Source organism: Acinonyx jubatus, chromosome A1 (assembly GCF_027475565.1).
Source record: "Acinonyx jubatus isolate Ajub_Pintada_27869175 chromosome A1, VMU_Ajub_asm_v1.0, whole genome shotgun sequence".
NCBI classification, from domain to species: domain Eukaryota; kingdom Metazoa; phylum Chordata; class Mammalia; order Carnivora; family Felidae; genus Acinonyx; species Acinonyx jubatus.
In genome coordinates this window covers 112,778,812-112,797,955 of record NC_069380.1, presented here as the reverse complement: position 1 = coordinate 112,797,955, position 19,144 = coordinate 112,778,812, and the positions used below count along the sequence as shown (strand labels likewise).

Sequence of the window (19,144 nt, the reverse complement as noted above, 5' to 3'; positions counted from 1 at the left end):
ATGATTGGACTGTGTATCCTTAACTATGTGACTATTAAACTTTAGTTGTGAGTACACTTAGTGCTGAGTTCTGTGATTTCTTGTAGCTAGTCTCTCAGTGTTGTGTTGGTCTTGGGAACACCAGACACAGGTGATGTGTGTGTGTGTGTGTGTGTGTGTGTGTGTGTGTGTGTGTGTGTGTTATCAATTTAAGTGGAAAACATCAGGTTGTGCGTAGAAGGTGGAGTTTTCAAAAAACCTGTCGCATAGGTCAGCCAGCCCTATGTTGAATGGAGAGCTCTTCTGAGAAGTTTTTACTTTGTTAATTTCTTTAAAAGCTCTAGGTCTTTTCATTTATTGCATCTTTGAGCAGTTTTGAGCGGCTTCTGGCAGTTTTGAACATGGGAAGACTCACTGCCATCATGTACATCCTTTGTAAGCAAGTTTATAAAAAAGACCGCCTTATATCGGTCTTTAAAATGATCTAAGTGAAGGAAATTGTTGACATAGGCACCATAAATGATTCCTTAGGGAGAAAAGAAATATAACTATTAGAAGCAGCAGCATCCCCTAACAGATGTAGTTATGTCAGTATGTTAGAAGGATCACATTTTGTTTGCTTGTAAAGTCTCTGCAATGAAATGTATAGCAAGCTGGTCTGATTTTATGACTTTGTATTACTCCCTTGGGAAGGAAGTTATCCTGTCCTGATCTTTTAATGAGAAGAATTTGATAAAGAGAAGATGAGACTTGGGTCACAGAAGGGAGATTATGGCAAAAATGCCCATTTGACAGATCTCTGTCTTCTCAATTTCTGCTTTCTGACTTCAGAGTCACAGCCAGTTGCCCTCAAATCTCTGGATCCATATAGCTGTGAGCTTGAAAGCTCTTATTTTCAATTGGTAGAAATATTTGTTACCTTCCAAATGATTTTAATCACAGTTTTGTACTTTTACAACTGAAATTGCAGACAGTAACTTCTCCATAGGCTGGGAAAGTTGATGAATAAGGAGGGCAAATATGGATGTACTTAGTAAGAACTATGAAATTAATCATATCCTTTGGCTCTAGGACTCCAATACTAGGAGTTTAACCTAAGAAAACAATTCAGTGAAAGGAGAAACAGCCTTTGCGCAGTTATTATAACATTGTCTATAAAAAGAGATTAAAACTATAAATGTTAAACATTGGGGAAATGTTTACTAAATTGTGCTCTGTGTTGTTGTTGTTGTTTGCTGTTAGTTATATGTTTTCATGTGTATAATTTCTCCAACCAGCTTGTAAGCTTTTTGGCATTCTATTCATGTAGGATTTATGTTGTAGCTCCCTGGTACAGCCCATTGCATAGACAGACTGAAATAGTCCGTGAGACTGCATTGTAAGAATGTGGGTGTGGAGAGTGACCAGGGAAATGTTTACTAGATTGTGCTCTGTGAAAGGGTGAAGTGTTAGAAACCTGTTGTCCATCAGTAGGTGAATAGATGAACAAAATGTGGTGTATACATACAATGGAATATTATTCAGTCATAGAAAATGAAATTCTGACACATGCTACAACATGGGTGAACGTTGAAAGCATTATGCTAAATGAAATAAGCCAGATACAAAAGGACAACTGTATGATTGCACTTATATGAGGTGTTTAGAATAGGCTAGTTCATAGAAACAGAAAGTAAGAATAGAGATTACCAGGGCCTTGGGGGAGGAGAGAGAATAGAGAGTTAACTGTTTAGTGAAGTTTCTGTGGGAATGATGAAAAAGTTCTGGAGATGAATAGAGGTGATGGTTGCACAACATTGTGAATGTACTTAATGCATTGTACACTTAAAAACGGTTAAAATGGTAAGTTATATGTATATTCCACCACAATAAAAAATTACAAAAATATGTAGTAACGTATTATTTAATGTAGTATATAATATGTAAGTATATTAAAGTAGCAGGATTAAATGAACCTTTTAAATTGTTGTTGTTTAATTTTAAGTGAAGCCACGAGAAATTGTAATTACCTAGTTGCAACTATTTACAATTACGAATTGTAATTAAACCTCCACAAAATTACTTTTTAAACCTCCACAAAATTACTTACCCAGTGTGCACCTTTATTTCTCTTCCTTTGGCCCTGCTCCCTCCTCTCCCAAATTGAAAGTTGTGTCCTCCTACACTGAGTTCCCAGTCCCTTTTCTGCACTTCTCTTGAATCTCTTGTTGTTGTTGTATGTTGTTGTTGTTGTTTTACCATTATTTATATGTTTCCATGTGTAATTTCCCCAACCTGCTTGTAAGCTCTTTGGCATTTTATTCATATAGGATTTATGTTGTAGCTCCCTGGTACAGCCCATTGCATAGACAGACTGAAATAGTCCGTGAGACTGCGTTGTAAGAATGCAGCTGTGGTGAGTGACCAGAATGTATGAACATTTTTGCTCATGGGTTTTACATTATGTTCAAGCATTGTGTCTCTCTCAATTCTCTGTACCTGCTAGATGTGCAGACCTGACCTCATTCGCGTACACATCACATATTCTTGATTTTGGTGCTATACCTTATCTGTATTTTACATTTTCATGTAAAACAAAACAAAACAAAACAAAACAAAACAAAACAAAAACAGTTTTCTTTGTACCCAGAAAGGAAAGAACCAAGGAGGTGAGACAGGAGATAGAGTTCTGCAGGTAGAGAACCAGTGCAGTCAATTTAAAATTAAAACTACCTATGAAAAAGTTGTAAGTAGGAATTAATACTCATTTTTGAACAGAATATTCTGTGAAGGAAGCAGATTGCCTCCCTCTATTTAGGTCATTGGTGTAAGTGATTAGGTCTAGCTTTTATTATGAAGAGATGTACATATTTGCCAGCAGAGGGCACCAGCTGCTGATTCCAGAGAGGAAGGAATTTTTACAAAGGTCCTGAATTTGAGTGTTCACAAAGTACTAACAATGGTGTGAAGCCCCCTGCTTGCTGGTATAGTTGGTCTGGTTTTTCTTTGACTCAGATGGGGTCCAGTGGTGTGCTCCCAGCTGTCCCCAAGAGCAGTCTTTGGCTAGGTCTGGTTGGTAAGCCAAGGGACCAGAGGAGTCTATAGTAAAGGATTTTATAGTAGTAAGTGTTTGGAAGCATTAGATACCAGCCTGTGTTAATATCTTTAAGGAGTTCATTTGCTGTTGTTCTCCCGTTGATAGGTGAGGTGGAAGAGGTGCTAAGCCAGGCTTATGAGGACCTGGTTCCATGTCCCACTTGGTCCCCTAGTCAACTGGGTGGTCTTGAGCCAGTTGCTTTCTTTCTCTCAGCCTCAGTTGGCTTATCTCTGAAATGGAAGTAGTAAGAGGGAGAAAATGCCTGCCATGCACAGTAGTTAATACTGGTCTTTGGAGTCAGGCACACCTGGGTTCAAACCTTTGAGGCTGTGGTCAAGCCATTTAACTCTCAGAACCTTAGTTTCCTCACATGTATGGTGTATGTTCTGGTGGAACTCATGTTTATTTGATTACTTTTGAAAATAACTTCTTTTTGCCTATAGACCCCCTTCACCCATTTCTCTCTCCCCTCACCCCTGCCTCTGATGATGACTAGTCTCTTCTCTATGAGCTTGCTTGTTTTGTTTTGATTTTTTAGATTCTGAGAGAGATCATGCGGTATCTTTCTTTCTCTTTCCAACTTATTTCACTTGTAATGCCAATGGGGTCCATCAATGTTGTCACAAATGGTAAGATTTCTTTTTTATGGTTGAATAATACTCCACTGTACGTGTGTGTGTATACACATACATACATACAACCTTACAGTTGTTTCCATGCCTTGTTTATTGTGAAAAATGTTATAGTGAACGTGGGTGTGCAGATATATAGATATCTTTTTGAGTTAGTGTTTTCATTTTCTTCAGAAGTGGAATTTGCTGGATCAAATGTAGTTTCATTGTCGATTTTTTGAGGAACATCCATACTGTTTTCCATTGTGGCTATACAATTTACATTCCCATCAACAGTGCACTCTGGCTCCCTTTTCTCCACACTTGTTATTTTTTGTCTTTTTGATACTAGCCATTCCAACAGGTATGAGGTTTTGATTTGCATTTCTCTGATGATGAGTGATATTGATCATCTTTTCATGTACCTGTTAGCCATCTGTATGCCTTCCTTAGAAAGATGTCTATTCAGATCCTCTGCCCATTTTTAAATTGGATTGTTTTTATGCAGTTGAGTTATATGAGTTCTTCATATATTTTGGATATTAGCCCCTTATCAGAGATATGAGTTGAAAATATTTTCTCCCATTCAGTAGGTTGCCTATTTATTTTGTTGACTGTTTGCTGTGAACAAGAGTTTTAGTATGATGTGATTTCATTTATTTTTGCTTTTGGTGTCAGATTAACAAAAAGTCATTTCCAAGACCTTTGTCAAAGAGCTTACTGCTGATGTTTTCTTCTAGGAATTTTATGGTTTCAGGTCTTAAGGTCAAGTTTTTAATCAGTTTTGCGTTGATTTTTTGTGTATGGTGTCAGGTACTGGTTTAGTTTTACTCTTTCATGTGTGGCTTTCCAATTTTCCCAACCTCATTTACTAAAGGGACTGTCCTTTCCCCACTGTGCATTTTTTCTTTTTAACTTTATTTTTTTGAGAGACAGAGATAGAGCGTGAGCAGGGGAGGGGCAGAGAAAGAGGGAGTCAACAGATTCTGAAGCAGGCTTTAAGCTTTGAGCTGTCAGCACAGAGCCCAATGCAGGGCTCGAACTCACAAACCACAAGATCATAACCTGAGCTGAAGTCGGATGCTTAACCAAGTGAGCCACCCAGGTGCCCTTCCCCACTTTGTATTCTTGACTCTTTGTCAGAAATTAATCGATCATTTATATATGGGTTTATTTCTAGGTTCTCTGTTCTGTTGGTTTATGTGTCTGTTTTTGTGGTAATACCATATTATTTTGATTACTATAGCTTTGTAATGTAGCTTGAAATCAAGAAGCATGATGCGTCCAGTTTTGTTCTTCTTTCTCAAGATTACTTGGCCTATTTGGGGGTATTTTGTACTTCCATGCAAGATTTAGGAGTATTTGTTCTGTATCTTTGAAAAATGCCATTGGAATTTTCATAGGGGTTACACTGAATCTGTAGATTGCTTCAGGTAGTATGGACATTTTAATGATATTCTAACTGAGCATGGGATATCTTTCCTTTTGGTTGTATCTTTTTAAATTGCTTTTGTTCATGTCTTACAGTTTTCAGTATACAGACCTTTCACCTCCTTGGTTTAATTTCTCCCTAAGTATTTCTTTTTGGATGCAGTTGTAAATGGGATAGTGTTTTTATTTCTCTTTCTGATAGTTCATTATTAGTATATAGAATGCAGTAGATTTTCGTGTATTGATTTTCTATTTTGCAACTTTACTAAATTCGTTTATTAGTTATAACAGAGGAAGGAACTCTTCCAAACTCACTTTATGAGGGCACAATTATCCTAATACTAAAACCAGACAAGGATGCCACAAGAATATTATAGGCCAATATCTCTGATTAACATAGATACAAAAATTCTTAACAAAATATTAGCAAACTGAAGTAGTCAAAAACAATAGATTAAAAGGATCATACATTGTGATCAAGTGGGATTTATTCCAGGGTTGCAAGAATCGTTCAGCATCTGCAAATCAGTCACTGTGATATACCACATCAACAAAGTGAAGGATAAAAATTATATGATTATCTCAGTAGAAGCAAAAAAAAAAAACATTTGCCAGAATTCATCATCCATTTATAATAAAAACTCTCCACAAATTATATATAGAAGAAATGTACCTCAACATGATAAAGGCCATATATGACAAAACCACAGTCAACATCATACTCAATGGTGAACAGCTGAAATCTTTTCCTCTAAGGTCAGGAACAAGACAAGGATGTCCACTTCACCAGTTATATTCAGCATAGTACTGGAACTCCTAGCCAGAGCAATTAGGCAAGGAAAAGAAATAAAAAGGATCTAAATTGGAGAGGAAAAGGTAAAACTTGTCACAATTTGCATGGTATGACATGGTATTATATGTAGAAAACTCTACAAAGATCTCCATCAAGAACCTGTTTGAATTAATAAACACATTCAGTAAAGTTGTAGGGTGCGAAGTCAGTCTACAAAAATCTGTTGTGTTTGTGTACATCTCACATTTAATACAGGGATAATAGTCCATTCTCACAGGTTTGTTATGATGATTATATGAGAAAGGTACCTGTAAAGCCTTGAGTACAGAGTCTCGTCCAGAGTAAATGGCCAGGGATGGGAGCACCTGTTAATTTCCAGGGAATGTTACCTTAAGTTAAAGGAGATGAGGGACATGAAGCGCATTGTAAACTTTAAAGTGTGACACAAGTGCCATGTGTTATGAAATTCTTGAAACCACCCAGCACATGGGTGGGTTCTTTCACCCTCAGGGGAAGAATCCTGAGGGAAGCCAGGTATTACTTGGGATAAGGTGGGCTTCAAGTTCCTTTTCAGTTTCTACCTGATTTCGTGGGCTTCAAGTTCCTTTTCAGTTTCTACCTGATTTCCGGGGGCAGTCAGAGCACCTCTAGGGGAAATCTACCCCTCAGGTGGTCCAGAATCTAAGGGGAAATTCTGGTGATGCAGATGTGGGTGGGCCTTAATTTAGCTCTGATTTTGCTTAGTCCTTGGTGTCCAGTTGGTAGCAGGGATCATGGGAGATGTGGAAGTGGCTCCAAGGGAGGCCTGGGTCTGTGCTTCTGGCACAAGGTAGTTTGGCAGACTTTCTTCTTGACCTCAGAACCAAGGACTGTAGTTTGATAACATTGGCATAGGCAATGAAAATATCTAATGGTTACTGGGTCCTTATTGCAGGCAGGGTTGTATGCTAAGTGCTTTATAGACTTTTATATTGAAATCTCACAGTCCTAGGAAGTAGGTACTATTATTATCTCCTTTTTGCAGATGAGAAAATTGAGACATAAAGTAATTTGCCAAGGGTCATGTTTCTGCTAAGTACGCTTGGATACTGGTCTTTCTCATTCTGATGGTTTGAGCTCTTTTCTTTTGTTCTTAGTGGTCTTTACATTTAGCTATGCATTAGAATCTCCAATGAAGTTCATTGAAATTCCTGCTTCTTGGACCCCAATTCTGTAAGTGTGAGGTCGAGCCTGGCACTGTAGTGTTTTTGTTTTTTACCCAGATTTATTTAGGTATAACTTACATAAAATAAAATGCACCCATTTTAAGTGTTTAGTTTGATGTAATGTAGTAGTTGTATACAATCGTCTCAGTATTACCACAGTCAAGATACAGAACATTTCCATAACCCTAAAAAGTTTCATTGTGCCTTTTGACCACCTGATTCGTACAGTTTCAACCAGCTAGGCCAATGGTTCTGACACACAGGTGGCGGACCACTGTACTGTGTTATGGTGTCTGCAAATGTGAGGAACTGAATGCCTAGAGAAGGAAGATAAAAGTGAAAAAAAGAAAAAAGATACTTGGAAAGAATGGTTGATTTTACTGTTTCCAGATAAGCTGTGCTGTACTGGCTCCCTGTGGAGAGATGGAGTGTGGAGAAAAGAACTTTCTAGACCAAAAGCAGTTAAATAAAAACAGTTTCTTTTCCTAACATGGTTTCTTCCTGAGCCACATAAAGCTGAAGAATTCTGTACAAATTTGGTGTGGATGGCTGGGCAGATTGCTTTGGATGGAGAGTTGGGGCCACTAGCTACAATTGGTGAGCTGTGGAGAAGCCTTGGGTGTGGGAAGGCGGGCCTAAGATACTGTTGCTGTGCAGTTCAAGGATGGGACCTCTTCCCCACCAGGCAGACACCAATTTGGTTCCATTTGATTTTCCTCTGCTGCAAGAATCCAATAGCATCTCTTCTTAATCTGAAGTTCAGTCAGGAAAATTAGCCTAAAGCAAATAGTTTCAGACTGTGGCCCAAAGAACATTTGGATAATAAAGTAGAAAATGTAAAATGTAGCTCTGAAATTAGAGAAGGTTAGGGTGGGAACTTTGTGCCAGGAATCTGGAGACTTTGATTCCTGACTCAGCTCTGTTCCTGATTTTGTTAGATGACCTTCTCTGAATGTTCTCTGTACCCCTGTGGATACAGTGAATGGTTAATAAAGTGTGCAGGTAGCAATAATATGGTTTTAGCACATACATTGTAGTGACATTGGGTTAGCACAGCAAAAGTAGGTTGTGAAGGAAGTGCTGTAAAATTTTTATATTGACTGTGGAATGAAATCTGTATATACTCAGCTGTAAGTATTTCCTTTTCTGACCTTTTTCTTTTCTCTCTGGTTTATTAGATGTGACGTTTCCCCCCTTTCCTGTATGGGAAAATGGTCAATAAGGGTATAAAGGTGTAAAAGAAAGACTTATCTTATTCTTATGCTCCTTTTATGAATCACCCAGTTGTCTTCCTGGTGGATGTCTGCACTCTGGCACGGATTCTGGGATTCAGTTTCCTTGTTTGTGGTGTTCAGCTTCTCCTGGTCCCTGTGATTCACCTCGAGAGGAAATATCTGGAGCCGAGCCACAAGGCTGATTAGAGGAGGAAGGGACAGAGGGAGAAAGATATGAGGGGTGTTATTGTGAAAGGAAAAAGTGGTGATCTAGGGCTGTAGGATGTAAATAAAATAACCCAGACTGCATCTCGTTTGAGAAAGAGTGAGATGGGGTAGTGGCCTCATCTAAGAGGACACTGAGGTGTCAGTGGGAGATAATCTTTGAGAATAACACCTTACCAGTTTCCATTCAGGGTCTGTAAAATTTACTTCTAGTTTCTGTTACCTCAATGTGCCTCCCCTTCCCCCGTTCCACTGTTTCAAGGCTTTGTAGCAATGAAGAAATTCAACAGGTCGAAATTTTAACAGTCATAGAATAAACAGTCATCTCTCCTGCTTTCACATACATTATGTTATCCTCCCTGAAGACCTCTACAAAATATTAAGAGTCTAGTAAAAATTTCTTCTTAAACAGTCTTACAGATGAACAAACAAAATGGAACATTTAAGGCATTTTTTGAATCATGTGATTTTAGAGCTGAAAGGGACCCTGGACTGATCCTGTGTTATAGAGGAGGAGGATCTGAGGTTCAAAGTGGGAAGAAGACTTGGCTGAAAGTTGCTCAGCTAGCTAGTGGTAGCATAGATCCTGAAAAGCCTAGGTTTGACCTGGATGGTTTGACAATAGAGATGCTCATGTATGATTTAGAATAGAGATGCTCATGTATGATTTTTCTGAGTCATTAAGGAAGCTTCTGAACCCATTTCTGTGGCTAACCAATCAGTAGTAGCAATTTGCCTCAATTTCCATTAAGCCTCTTGACTGTGGCTAGGAGACACAGACTGCCCTTCTGCCTTCCCAAGATGATGTTTTAGAGTTAAGAAAGTCTAAATTGAAGCTCAGCAGCTGGAGATTACAGGGTACAGGCGATCTTTGGCTGGAGATGGGGGTTCAGTGGGAGACTGACTAGTTGGAGCCACAGTTTCATTTAAATTTCAGTGCTTTGGGCAGATACTTCAGTGTTGTGCAATGAAATTTGTGGTCATTCAGTACCGTGTAGTGAAATCAACATGTGCAGTGTTCATTTTGATGGCTTCACTGCAGTCATCTTTGGCCCCTGGAGGCAAAATAGGGTTGGTTTCCATTTCACCTATGTCTACTGTTCCCTTTATAAAATTTCTCTCCACGTTCTCAGAGCTATCAGACTCTTTCTCCCCGAATTTCTCTCCATCTGTCCGACTGTCAGAGCTACTGTAGATTTTGTGAGGAGGAATCAGAACGTGAGCTGTGACCTATAAGCTGATTTCCCCAGGTGGATATACTCCACTGCAAGCCACAGAGGGGCCTCCTCATTCCAGCAATCCAGCCGGGCTGACGGACTTGTAGCCTATGGGGGCAGGGGTGGGGTTGGAGGGCGGGGGCCAGTGTTTCTTGGGCTAGTGAGGAACTGCCTGAACCTTTGCAGCGTAGGCACAGGAGGCGGGAGCCCCCCGGGGTGAGCTAGTCTCCAGAGCTGGGGATGCCTAGGCAGATGTGGAGGCAGCTGGAAAGGTGGCACCGCACTTGGGCCGCTGGAGCTGCGCTGTTCCTAGGAGACGGAGGAGCAGCAGCGAGCCTGCGGGGGAGGGGGAGCAAATGGGTTGCTGCGTTTAGCAGCTGAAAGGGCTGCAGGGAGCTCTGGGTAAGACATTTTCTGCTGCTGCCGCTTCTGCGGTAGAAGCTGCTGGGAGTAAGTCAGAGGAAGGAGGATCGAGAGGGAGGAGGCTTCATTTGCAGCCATGCTGAATCACTGTTGCTGATCAGATCTCCTGTTGGTTGGCTGGGAGAACCGAGAACAGAGCTACGATCTCCGGGTGCATGCACAGTTCAGCGGCTACCGCCCCGGCTGGGCCTCGCACAATGGAGGGTGAAAGGTACGTATGTATTAAATGTGGTGTGTGTGTGTGTGTGTGTGTGTGTGTGTGTGTGTGTGTGTGTACACGTATGCTTGTGGTGCAGCTACTAGCTTTTGTATCTGCATTGGCTAGGCTGGGTCGGAAGACCTCCCTGCAGATGGATCCGGGCAGACAGCAGAGTCAGAGCAGGGAAGCCCCCTTTTCCAGAGATCTGGCTTCCGCAAAGGCAGGTCTGGGTTTGCTGGGCAGTGGAGCACCTGAAAGAAGGGACTTCCTGGTGGTGTTCGGGTATAGTTTCAGCATGGTCTGAATCAGGATTGTCTTTCTCAGGCTCTTTCAAGGAGGCGTTTCCCTTTCTTGACTACTTTCCAGGGGTGGTTTTTCTTTGGTGGGGGGTTTCTGATGTCACAGCAGGGCTGGCCTGGCATGGAGTGCTTACATTTTCACCCTGAAGTGCTCAAATCTTTAGCTAGCATGCCACACTCATGTCTATTCTAAAAAGGTGTGTGTGTGTGTGTGTGTGTATGTGTGCGCGCGTGTGCCTATATGCACACACAAGTTCAAATAAGAAGGAGAGAAACCCTTCAGATGATACTTGGTCTGAACTGATGTTCATTTTCATTGAAAAGTTTTTGAATGATACTGGAAGGTATGTGCTTTAGAGGAACTCTTGCTCTGTCCATCAGGGGTCCCTTATGAAATAGGAATAAACAGAAGGGAATTTAAGTACCTCTGTTGAGCTGGATATAACTAGTGAGAGTTTATTTTCTGGCAGGCACGTGCGTATATGCATTTTAAACTATTATCTGAGGATCTGATTCTTTTATTTCAGAGGTACTCTATGCAGTGCGGGGGTGGGTCATTCTTCTGTGCTAAAACGTCTCCTCCTGTTGTGTCAGCCTTTTGGTTCTGTGGGTCTGCGGCTGGTAGAGAACAAGGCTTGCCATTTTTCCTGAGATGAGGAGACAGCATGGAGCATTAGGCAGGGAGGGGTGAGGTGTGGCAGTGCACCATTGCGGGGGTGGGGGGAGTGCTGCTTTGAGTTGCAGGTTTGATGCAGATGATAACTGGCTGGTTGAATGGTAACAGGTTCATCTAACTCAGCACTGGTTTGTACCTCAATAAACACTTTCTTTTGCACGTATTGTCTCCACTGGTGCATCTCATGGGGCAGAATGATGCCATTAAACATCTCTAGACCCTGTTAAAATTGGCATGATTGTTGGGTGTCTTCCTGTCTGAAGAGGCCCCAGGGACTGCATTTCTCCCTGTGACTCCCGCAGGAAGAGTCTGGGACTTTTTGGTCTGAGTGTGCTGCTGATGCAGCTTCTCCCTCAGCAGTTTTTGCAACAGGGGCTTAGTGTTGGACTCTGTGTGGCCTGCTGGGCAAGAGAGCATCCGGAGGCCTGTTTCCTAGGCTGGGAGCAGAGGTGGGTAGTGTCCTCACCTTCTGTTGGTGTGATAGTAGAAGGGCAGGGGCGAGGTGAATCGTGGTTTAGAGGTTCTGGGTCAGGCTCATTTGCTTGACTGGTGGTGTGTGTGGGGGCTGAAAGGTCCTTGTGAGACTAGCAGTAGCTGATCAGGGTACTGCTTCCTGAGCATTTTTGGGCATCTTCTGTTTTTAGAAATGTAATGAGTCTTTGCCCTCTAGGAGATCTCTTGTTCTTCGATCCTCTGGTGCCTCTCTGCTGGGAAGGCTGATGTCCTGGGCTTTATAACACCTGCTTTTTGCACATGTTCTTTTGTCTTTCCCCTACTGGAGGCAGAGAGTAGTCAAGAAATACAAATTGAGCAGCTTCCAAAGTTCACCATGTCACCCAGCTCACTACCGTTTGTTTCCACTTCACGTCCAGCACACCATGTCAGGCATTCAAGTCCTCTGAAATCTGGCTCAGTCTGCATTCACTCTGCTTACCCATACCCCCACCAAGCAATCTTTTGGTCTGTTTTGTGACCATACATCCTGTATACTGCTCCATCCAGCCCCAGATCCTTAGCTCCTGGAGTTCCTTTTGCCTGGAATGCCTTTTCCCATCTTCTTTTCCTAAAGTTATCCATCTAACAAGGCTGTTTTAAATTCCTATTTTGTGTTGGAAACCTCAGCTTTTCTAGTCCCGGGTGATGTTCTTCTGAATTCCAGTACCTCAGGTTTGTGTCCATAGTTGGATATGGAATAATAGGCCCACCCACCAGATCTTTTTGTGCTTTTGTTTCATGTGTCTTACAAGCCCCCAGACTCAGAGACATGTCTTCAGGGGGTAAGGATGGTGCCACTCTGAACACTCCTCACTCATCGCTGTGTGGCTGCATGCATAGTAGGTGCTGCCTAATTGTTTGGTGATGAACTGATAACTTTTGTGGGAAGCAGTGATAACTAAGAGGAAACTTGGTGAGAGAAGAGATTGAAACCTTTGGCCAATAGGTTCATCTTTGGCTATCGGCCTTATGATCTCAGCATGGGTCATTGACCCTATGGAATGCTTTTGTAGGCCGAGAACAGGGGAAGTAGCCTGGTTTTACAAGTTCCCTGGGAAAGCCAGGGTTGGAGAAGCTGAGTGACTAGCCTAGGATCACATGTCAAACCTCCAGCAACTGGAGGAATCCTGAATGTGTGCTTGTTCCGCACTTAACCTGCTGAAGCTTAATTGGCTGTTTTTAAGCATTAAGATTTTTTCAGCCAAGAGATTTCTACTGAACAATTTTCTTTCTTTGCCATGAGGGTATGAAAATAACTTCTCCCTTAAAAGGCTATTAATTGAAAGCCTGGGATTTAACACAGGCCTTGCAGTGAATCTCCTTTATGAACTGTGTGACCTTGAGTGTGTCACATTTAGTCATAGATAATTTTTCTTTTTGGTATAAAGGGAGTAATAACAGTATCTGTACCTCATAGAGTTTTTGTGAGGATCAAATGAGGTAATATATATATATAAAGCATCTAGTAAAATGTCTGTGGCACAGACTAGGTACTAGGTAAATAGTCGTTTTATCTTTGGTGTTCATCTATTGCCCTGGTGTACCCCATGACTCGTGCTGGGATACTAACCAAAGCTTGTTTTAAGGACTTTCTATGTTTATCATCTAAAGCAGCCTATGTGGGACTTTCCCCATGAGAAAACTGGGGAGAGCTTATCAGGATCCTTCTCTTCTACCTGAACCATCCATCTCCTCATAGTGAGATACCACACGGGGCTTGGCATTTCCTCTGCTAGTTTTCACCAACACCTACCTTAATCCTCCTTTTTATAGACTTCCTGTGGCATCTGGATGCCTTTAGTGGTTTGGAACTATGAACCAGATACACTTGTGTTCAGTCAAAATCTCAAGAAGAACATATGAGTTTGCACACACCTTTGCTGTATCCCCCAAGCTCTCCAGCTCCCTAAGGGACCTGCTGATGCTGAGATTCCCATCTCCCTTTGTGAAGAATCACTGTTTCTTGATCAGTCACAGGAAGATGACTCTGCATTCTGTTTTATGAAGGGAAAGGGTCTCTGGCTCTCAACTACTACAGTGATAAATTGTGTGTATGTATGGGTATGTGCGCTTGTAGAGCAGATAGACATTGAAAATGGCAGTTGCTCTTGCTCTTAGGATTTTATTTCAGTTCTGGAAATCAGTCTTGTGGGCTGATCAGCCTTGTTATACTCTGGAAACGTATGTGTTGGTGATGGTTGCACAACAACATGAATGTATTTAATGTCACTGAACTGTATCCTTAAAAGTGGTTAAAATGAAAATTTCATGTTGTGTATATTGCTACAGTTTAAAAAAATTTTTTCCAGGGATGTCTGGCTGGCTCAGTTGATAAAGCATGTAATTCTTGATCTCAGGGTTGTGAGTTCGAGCCCCACGTTGGATGTAGAGATTACTTAAAAATAAAATCTTCAAAAAAATTTTTTTTCCAGGCTCAGTGTCTGATATATCTGCAAGATTTGCAGAGAACAACTTTCGGAAGAGGCATAACACAAAGGGGAAACTAGTTGTCCATTTTTCCTAAAATTGTGGTTTTCTTCATCAGAAGCACTGGTGTGTACCTGCTTGAGAGGGGCACCATGCACCCAGCAGTATGCCATGAATTTGTGGGAGCAATTTGCAGGAGAACGGCTCATCCTTATGAAAGAGAGCCTGCTCCTTCTCAGGGAACTTCAGAACCAGAAGAGATTTTTTTCACCCTTGATCCACGAACAGATCATATTTTTTGAGAAGACATGACTTAGCTGATAATTCTTTAAATGCTGAGACTGGCATTGCCAGGTAAGATACTAGCAAGACTCCCCCCAGAGAAGAGGCAAGTATTGAATACCCTTGTCTTTTCTCTCTTCCCCAGCATTCCTTGAGTCCTCTCCCACTACTAGTAGTCATGGATAGAAACTTGTAGAAAATTTTGGGCATCACTGCTACCTGAAGCAGATGTGCATTTCAACCATGATAATTGAAACCAAATTTTCCATTTTGGAAATATTTGTTGGTGAAGTAAGGTTTTTAACTGTAAAAAACAAAGTCACTGAAGCCACTTGATTTCCCCATACCCAGATTTGGGTTTTCAGGACTTTGCTTGTTAGGTTTTAGAATGTTCAGATACATGTAGACAGGAACATTTTTGGGGTTAGTTTTCTAAAGCAAGTGCTTTATTTGATGAAATTTGCCATTGTAGAAGTGACCTAATTCTTTTCAATTGCTGGATGAACCCTAAAACTAGGTTAGCCTGAAAAGAATATTAATAAGCCATAATAAAAAATAACTTGAACATGCTTTATTCTTAGTTTTTTTCCTATTAAATAAGTTCAGTTGTTCTTAAGCTGGAAATTCTGTAACTTTTTAAAATCATTTATAAGGATTTTCAAACTCCCGGCACAACTTTCCTGGACTTTTTTTTTTTAACTTAGCAAAGTCTGTTGAAGCTTTTATCAAGACTATACACTTGGAAGAGCTCTGCTCTTCTGTTGAACCCAAATAGAATCTTGGCTCTCGAAATGCCACATAACAAGGGTTGTGTTTTCTTTTAGCCTCCCTCTCTCCTTGTGTCATTCTGTCTATCTGAATGCAAGTGCTTCTCTTGTGTTTTACATTTTTTCACAGCCCACTTAAAAGATTCCCCTGCCCCTCCCCCACTCCAGGTTATGAAGAAAACTGTGAACTGGGCTCTTAGGACTGTGATTAACAACATACTTGTTCTTGAGCTTCTTGACCAAGGAGCACATCATAGGAATGGCAGAGCTGCTCCCCATCTTTGACCAATCACAATGGACTTATGTGAAGTCACTACAGTTAATAATAATATCAACTGTAATATACGCTGAAGTTTCCCCACAGTCAGCGGAGTAAGGTAGTGCAATGTCACAGGTCCTAGAGGGTTCAGTCTTTTTCATTTGGCCTGGTTTGGCTGTACAGTGAAGAGCCTCAAGGAGTGAGACAGAAGGATTGAGCTCCCTTGGCCCAGTAGGCTGTGGACATTGTCCCAAGTCATTGAACATTGCCATTAAGAACATAGGCCAGATCAGATCAGATAGACGTGGGTTTGAGTGTCAATTCTCCATTCAGTAGTTACCTGGGACTTCCAGACAAGTTTTATCTCAGTGCTTCTGGGGATAATAGGGAGGCTCTGAAGATAAAATGAGATCATGGAGGCAAAGTGCTTTAACGTACTATCAGCTTTCGGTAAATGCTGTTATTAACTCTTAGCCAGGAGCTATAGCTTACTGATGAACATCTTCCATGTGTCCGTGTGGGCCGTTGCAAGGGTTCAGCCTAATGCCGTGAACTCAGGTGGCACCACTGAAAAGGTATGAAGAATATGGGGCTTCGTGGCAGCTTGTGTGTGGGTGGTGTTTCTTGATGACAGGACTGTACCATCTAGTCCTGAATCCTGCTGCCCAGCCATCTTCAAGTGACAGGTCCTCTGTTAACCCAAAAGTAGAAACTTAAATTTGGTCATTTTGACCTTGAACTTCAGGATTGGGATACATGCTATCTCTGTAGTTTGCTCAGAGTCCTGTAGGTAGAGAAACCCTATTCTGTCACTGTCCCACTGCTGCCCACACTTGGAGAAGCACAGTCATGCTGATGAACTCATGAGAACCGAAAGTACAACAGTCAGAAAGCACTTTATTAATTTTCAGTGAAGAGTGCTCTGGATGTTCCTGAAGACCTGTTACCACATTCTTGATTCCTGAAGGAGGATCATGGGGGAGGCCACAATTACCAAAGACTGCATGGTGAGCTAGGGACTGAGTTATGGCATTTGAATATTTATAGGTTTCAAGCTTTACCACAAGGATCTGGCCTGAAGCTGAACCAGGTCAGACCATGATGATTAAGTTATCTCTTTCCTAGATAGTGTGCCCTGAGCTGGACAAGGGGCTGTCTCTGTCTGATTCTTGTTTTCCAGTTTCCCTTTCTAAACGACACTTGCTTTGTTGAGGGATTTTAGCATATTCGTCGTAGTCTTACTCTGTCTCAGAGTTGTTTTGCCTTCTTGAGGTGACTTTGCTTCTCTTTATTCTCTGTGATCTGTAGCTTGAACATGATGTGCTTGGGCTCTTTGTATGTGGCCCACCATTAGCCCACTCTCCCTGAACTTTATTTGCATCTCTTGAAGGCTTTTAGAGGGGATGGCATTTCCTAAGCCTCAGCAGCATTTCTTGGTTTCCCTTTCTTCTCCTCCACACTCTCTCATACCCTGGGTGCCCTGGAGCTCCTAACTTGGCAGATCCCCCAAACACTTCGGCATAGTCAGCCTGCTCTGAGGCTTTTCCGTCCCCTACCCTGCCCACGTGCTTTCTCTAGAAGTGTTCTCTTTTCCATTCCTTGCATGAAGTTTCCTCAGCAATGGAAAGAGCCTAAGAACTGACACACTAAGTAACACCCCCTCTTGCTTCCTTCCCTCTTCTCTAGTTGATGATGCCTTTCTCTCTCCCTGCATCCTCTTTATTCTGTATGACCAACACAGAGGCCTTCTTAGGGAGTACAAGGAGGGGGAGTTGAGAGACACAAAGCCATAATTATTTTAATGAGGAGAAGTGAGGAAAGATGGAATAGTTGCTAGTTATACCTTATTTACTTACCTATCTAATCATTTACTCACTGATTATTTATTGAGCACCTGCCATGTACCAGAAGTCCAGAATGCAGAGGAAAATTAAATAGCATCCTGGTTCTCAGGGAGCTTAAAGTCTAAGGTTGGCAGCGATGTGCTGGAGCCAGCACTTACCCATTTGCAAGAGCTGCTTGTTAAATTGTCAGGAATATTGTGAGTCATTCTATTAAATATGCTCTTTGCTAAAAATAAATTATATAACTTAATAATAAATTATAGACAAGAATAATGAATACCCCCAAATCAATGATTTTACTGTGGTCTATGCCTTTTAGATTATGACTCTTGTGTCTTTATAATGGAAATACTGTGTAGGGTTATAATGGTGTGCTGCTGCACATCTTTTTCCAATTCCACATGCTCAGTGACAACATGTTGGTAGCTTGAAATCTGACATGGTGGGAGTATTTACACCATGGAAATTGGCAAATGTTACAAATCAGGGCTCTCTCCCTCGCAACCAACTGTTAAACATTTAACAGCACTCCCCCCCACTGTGGGGGAGACAGAAAAGTAAGAGGTAATTACAATTTATATGGAAGGAAGCACAGAGTACTGTGGGAACACAGAAGAAGGGAAGTTAATCTCGTGGGTAGTGGAAGATGCTAGGGAAGACTTCCAGCATGAAGGCTTGAAGGGCTGGTAGGAATGAGCGGGGTGGGGCAAAAGAGCCTGGTGTATTTAGGTGTAAGTATTTCAGTACTATAGTAGCAAGAAGTCTTCAGGACAATCATGGGGTTATAAAGGGCCAGGAGAGGTCTCTGAGATTTATTCTGAACGCAGCGAGGAACCAGTGAGAGGTTTCACATAGAACATCCTTTGCTCTTACTAATATTCTCTAAATGTCACTCTGGAGTTAGGGAGGAGGATATGGTTGTATACAAGGCAGGAAGGGGATTATGACTGTGAGAAGGGAATGGAGTGGAGAGAGATTAAAGGAGCACTTGGGGTTGTATGGGAGGGGGGTGAAAATGGGAAGAGCATATCAAGGATGACATCCCACTTTCTGCTTTGGATAGGTTAGTGGGCAGTTGGTTTTGCCTCTGAGATAGAGGATACAGAAAGAACAGTAGGCTTGAGGAAGAGTAGGGAGGGTGGAGGGCATCAGTATTGCATAGGCTGAGTATGAGTTGCTGTGCAAAATGTGAGGGAGTCAAAATAGACTTTGGGTATGTAGAATTTAGAGGACAAGGGAGGGCAGGAGAAACGGCTGTGGGAGGTGGTGTGCTGAGAGGGCTTGTTATTTAAAACTTCTGTATTTTTATTTAGAACTTCTGTAACATTTTGTGTGTATTGATTTATATTTTAACTCTGAAAACCTATCCCACATTCACTTTTTTAAGTTATTAGGCTGGGGGAAAAAAAGGGTGGGGAGAGAGCTCCTGCGTGGCTCAGTCAGTTAAGCATCTGACTCTTGGTTTTAGCTCCGGTCATGATCTTATGGTTCTTGAGTTCAAGCCCCACATTGGGCTCTGCACTGACAGTGTGGAGCCTGCTTGGGATTCTAATAAATAAATAAATAAATAAATAAATAAATAAATAAACTTAAAAAAATAAATGGTTAGGCTTGGAGTCATTGGTTGAGGCAGACTCTTCCACTCTGCTCTACTGTTTATCAGTTTGTAGGGACAAGTGAAGGGTTTTCAGGTCAGAGTTCATTGGTGACAAATATGGGATG

The 19,144-nt window shown here is 41.6% G+C and overlaps 1 protein-coding gene across 10 annotated transcripts in view; it reads left to right on the top strand.

Moving 5' to 3' along the window:
- KLHL3 (kelch like family member 3) overlaps window positions 1–19,144 on the top strand; it is a 271,473-nt gene that overhangs the window by 148,476 nt on the left and 103,853 nt on the right. For 2 of the 10 annotated variants that reach the window (XM_053221371.1, XM_053221332.1), the window contains exons 1-2: window positions 9,868–9,967; window positions 10,276–10,385. The exons of 5 other annotated variants lie outside the window; for them this stretch is intronic. Coding sequence is in view for 3 of the 5 variants with exons in the window: in XM_053221332.1 (XP_053077307.1) it covers window positions 10,330–10,385 (56 nt within the window). In the remaining 2 variants the exon portion in view is untranslated. 3 more of the 10 variants (XM_053221330.1, XM_053221327.1, XM_053221369.1) reach the window with 2 other exon arrangements.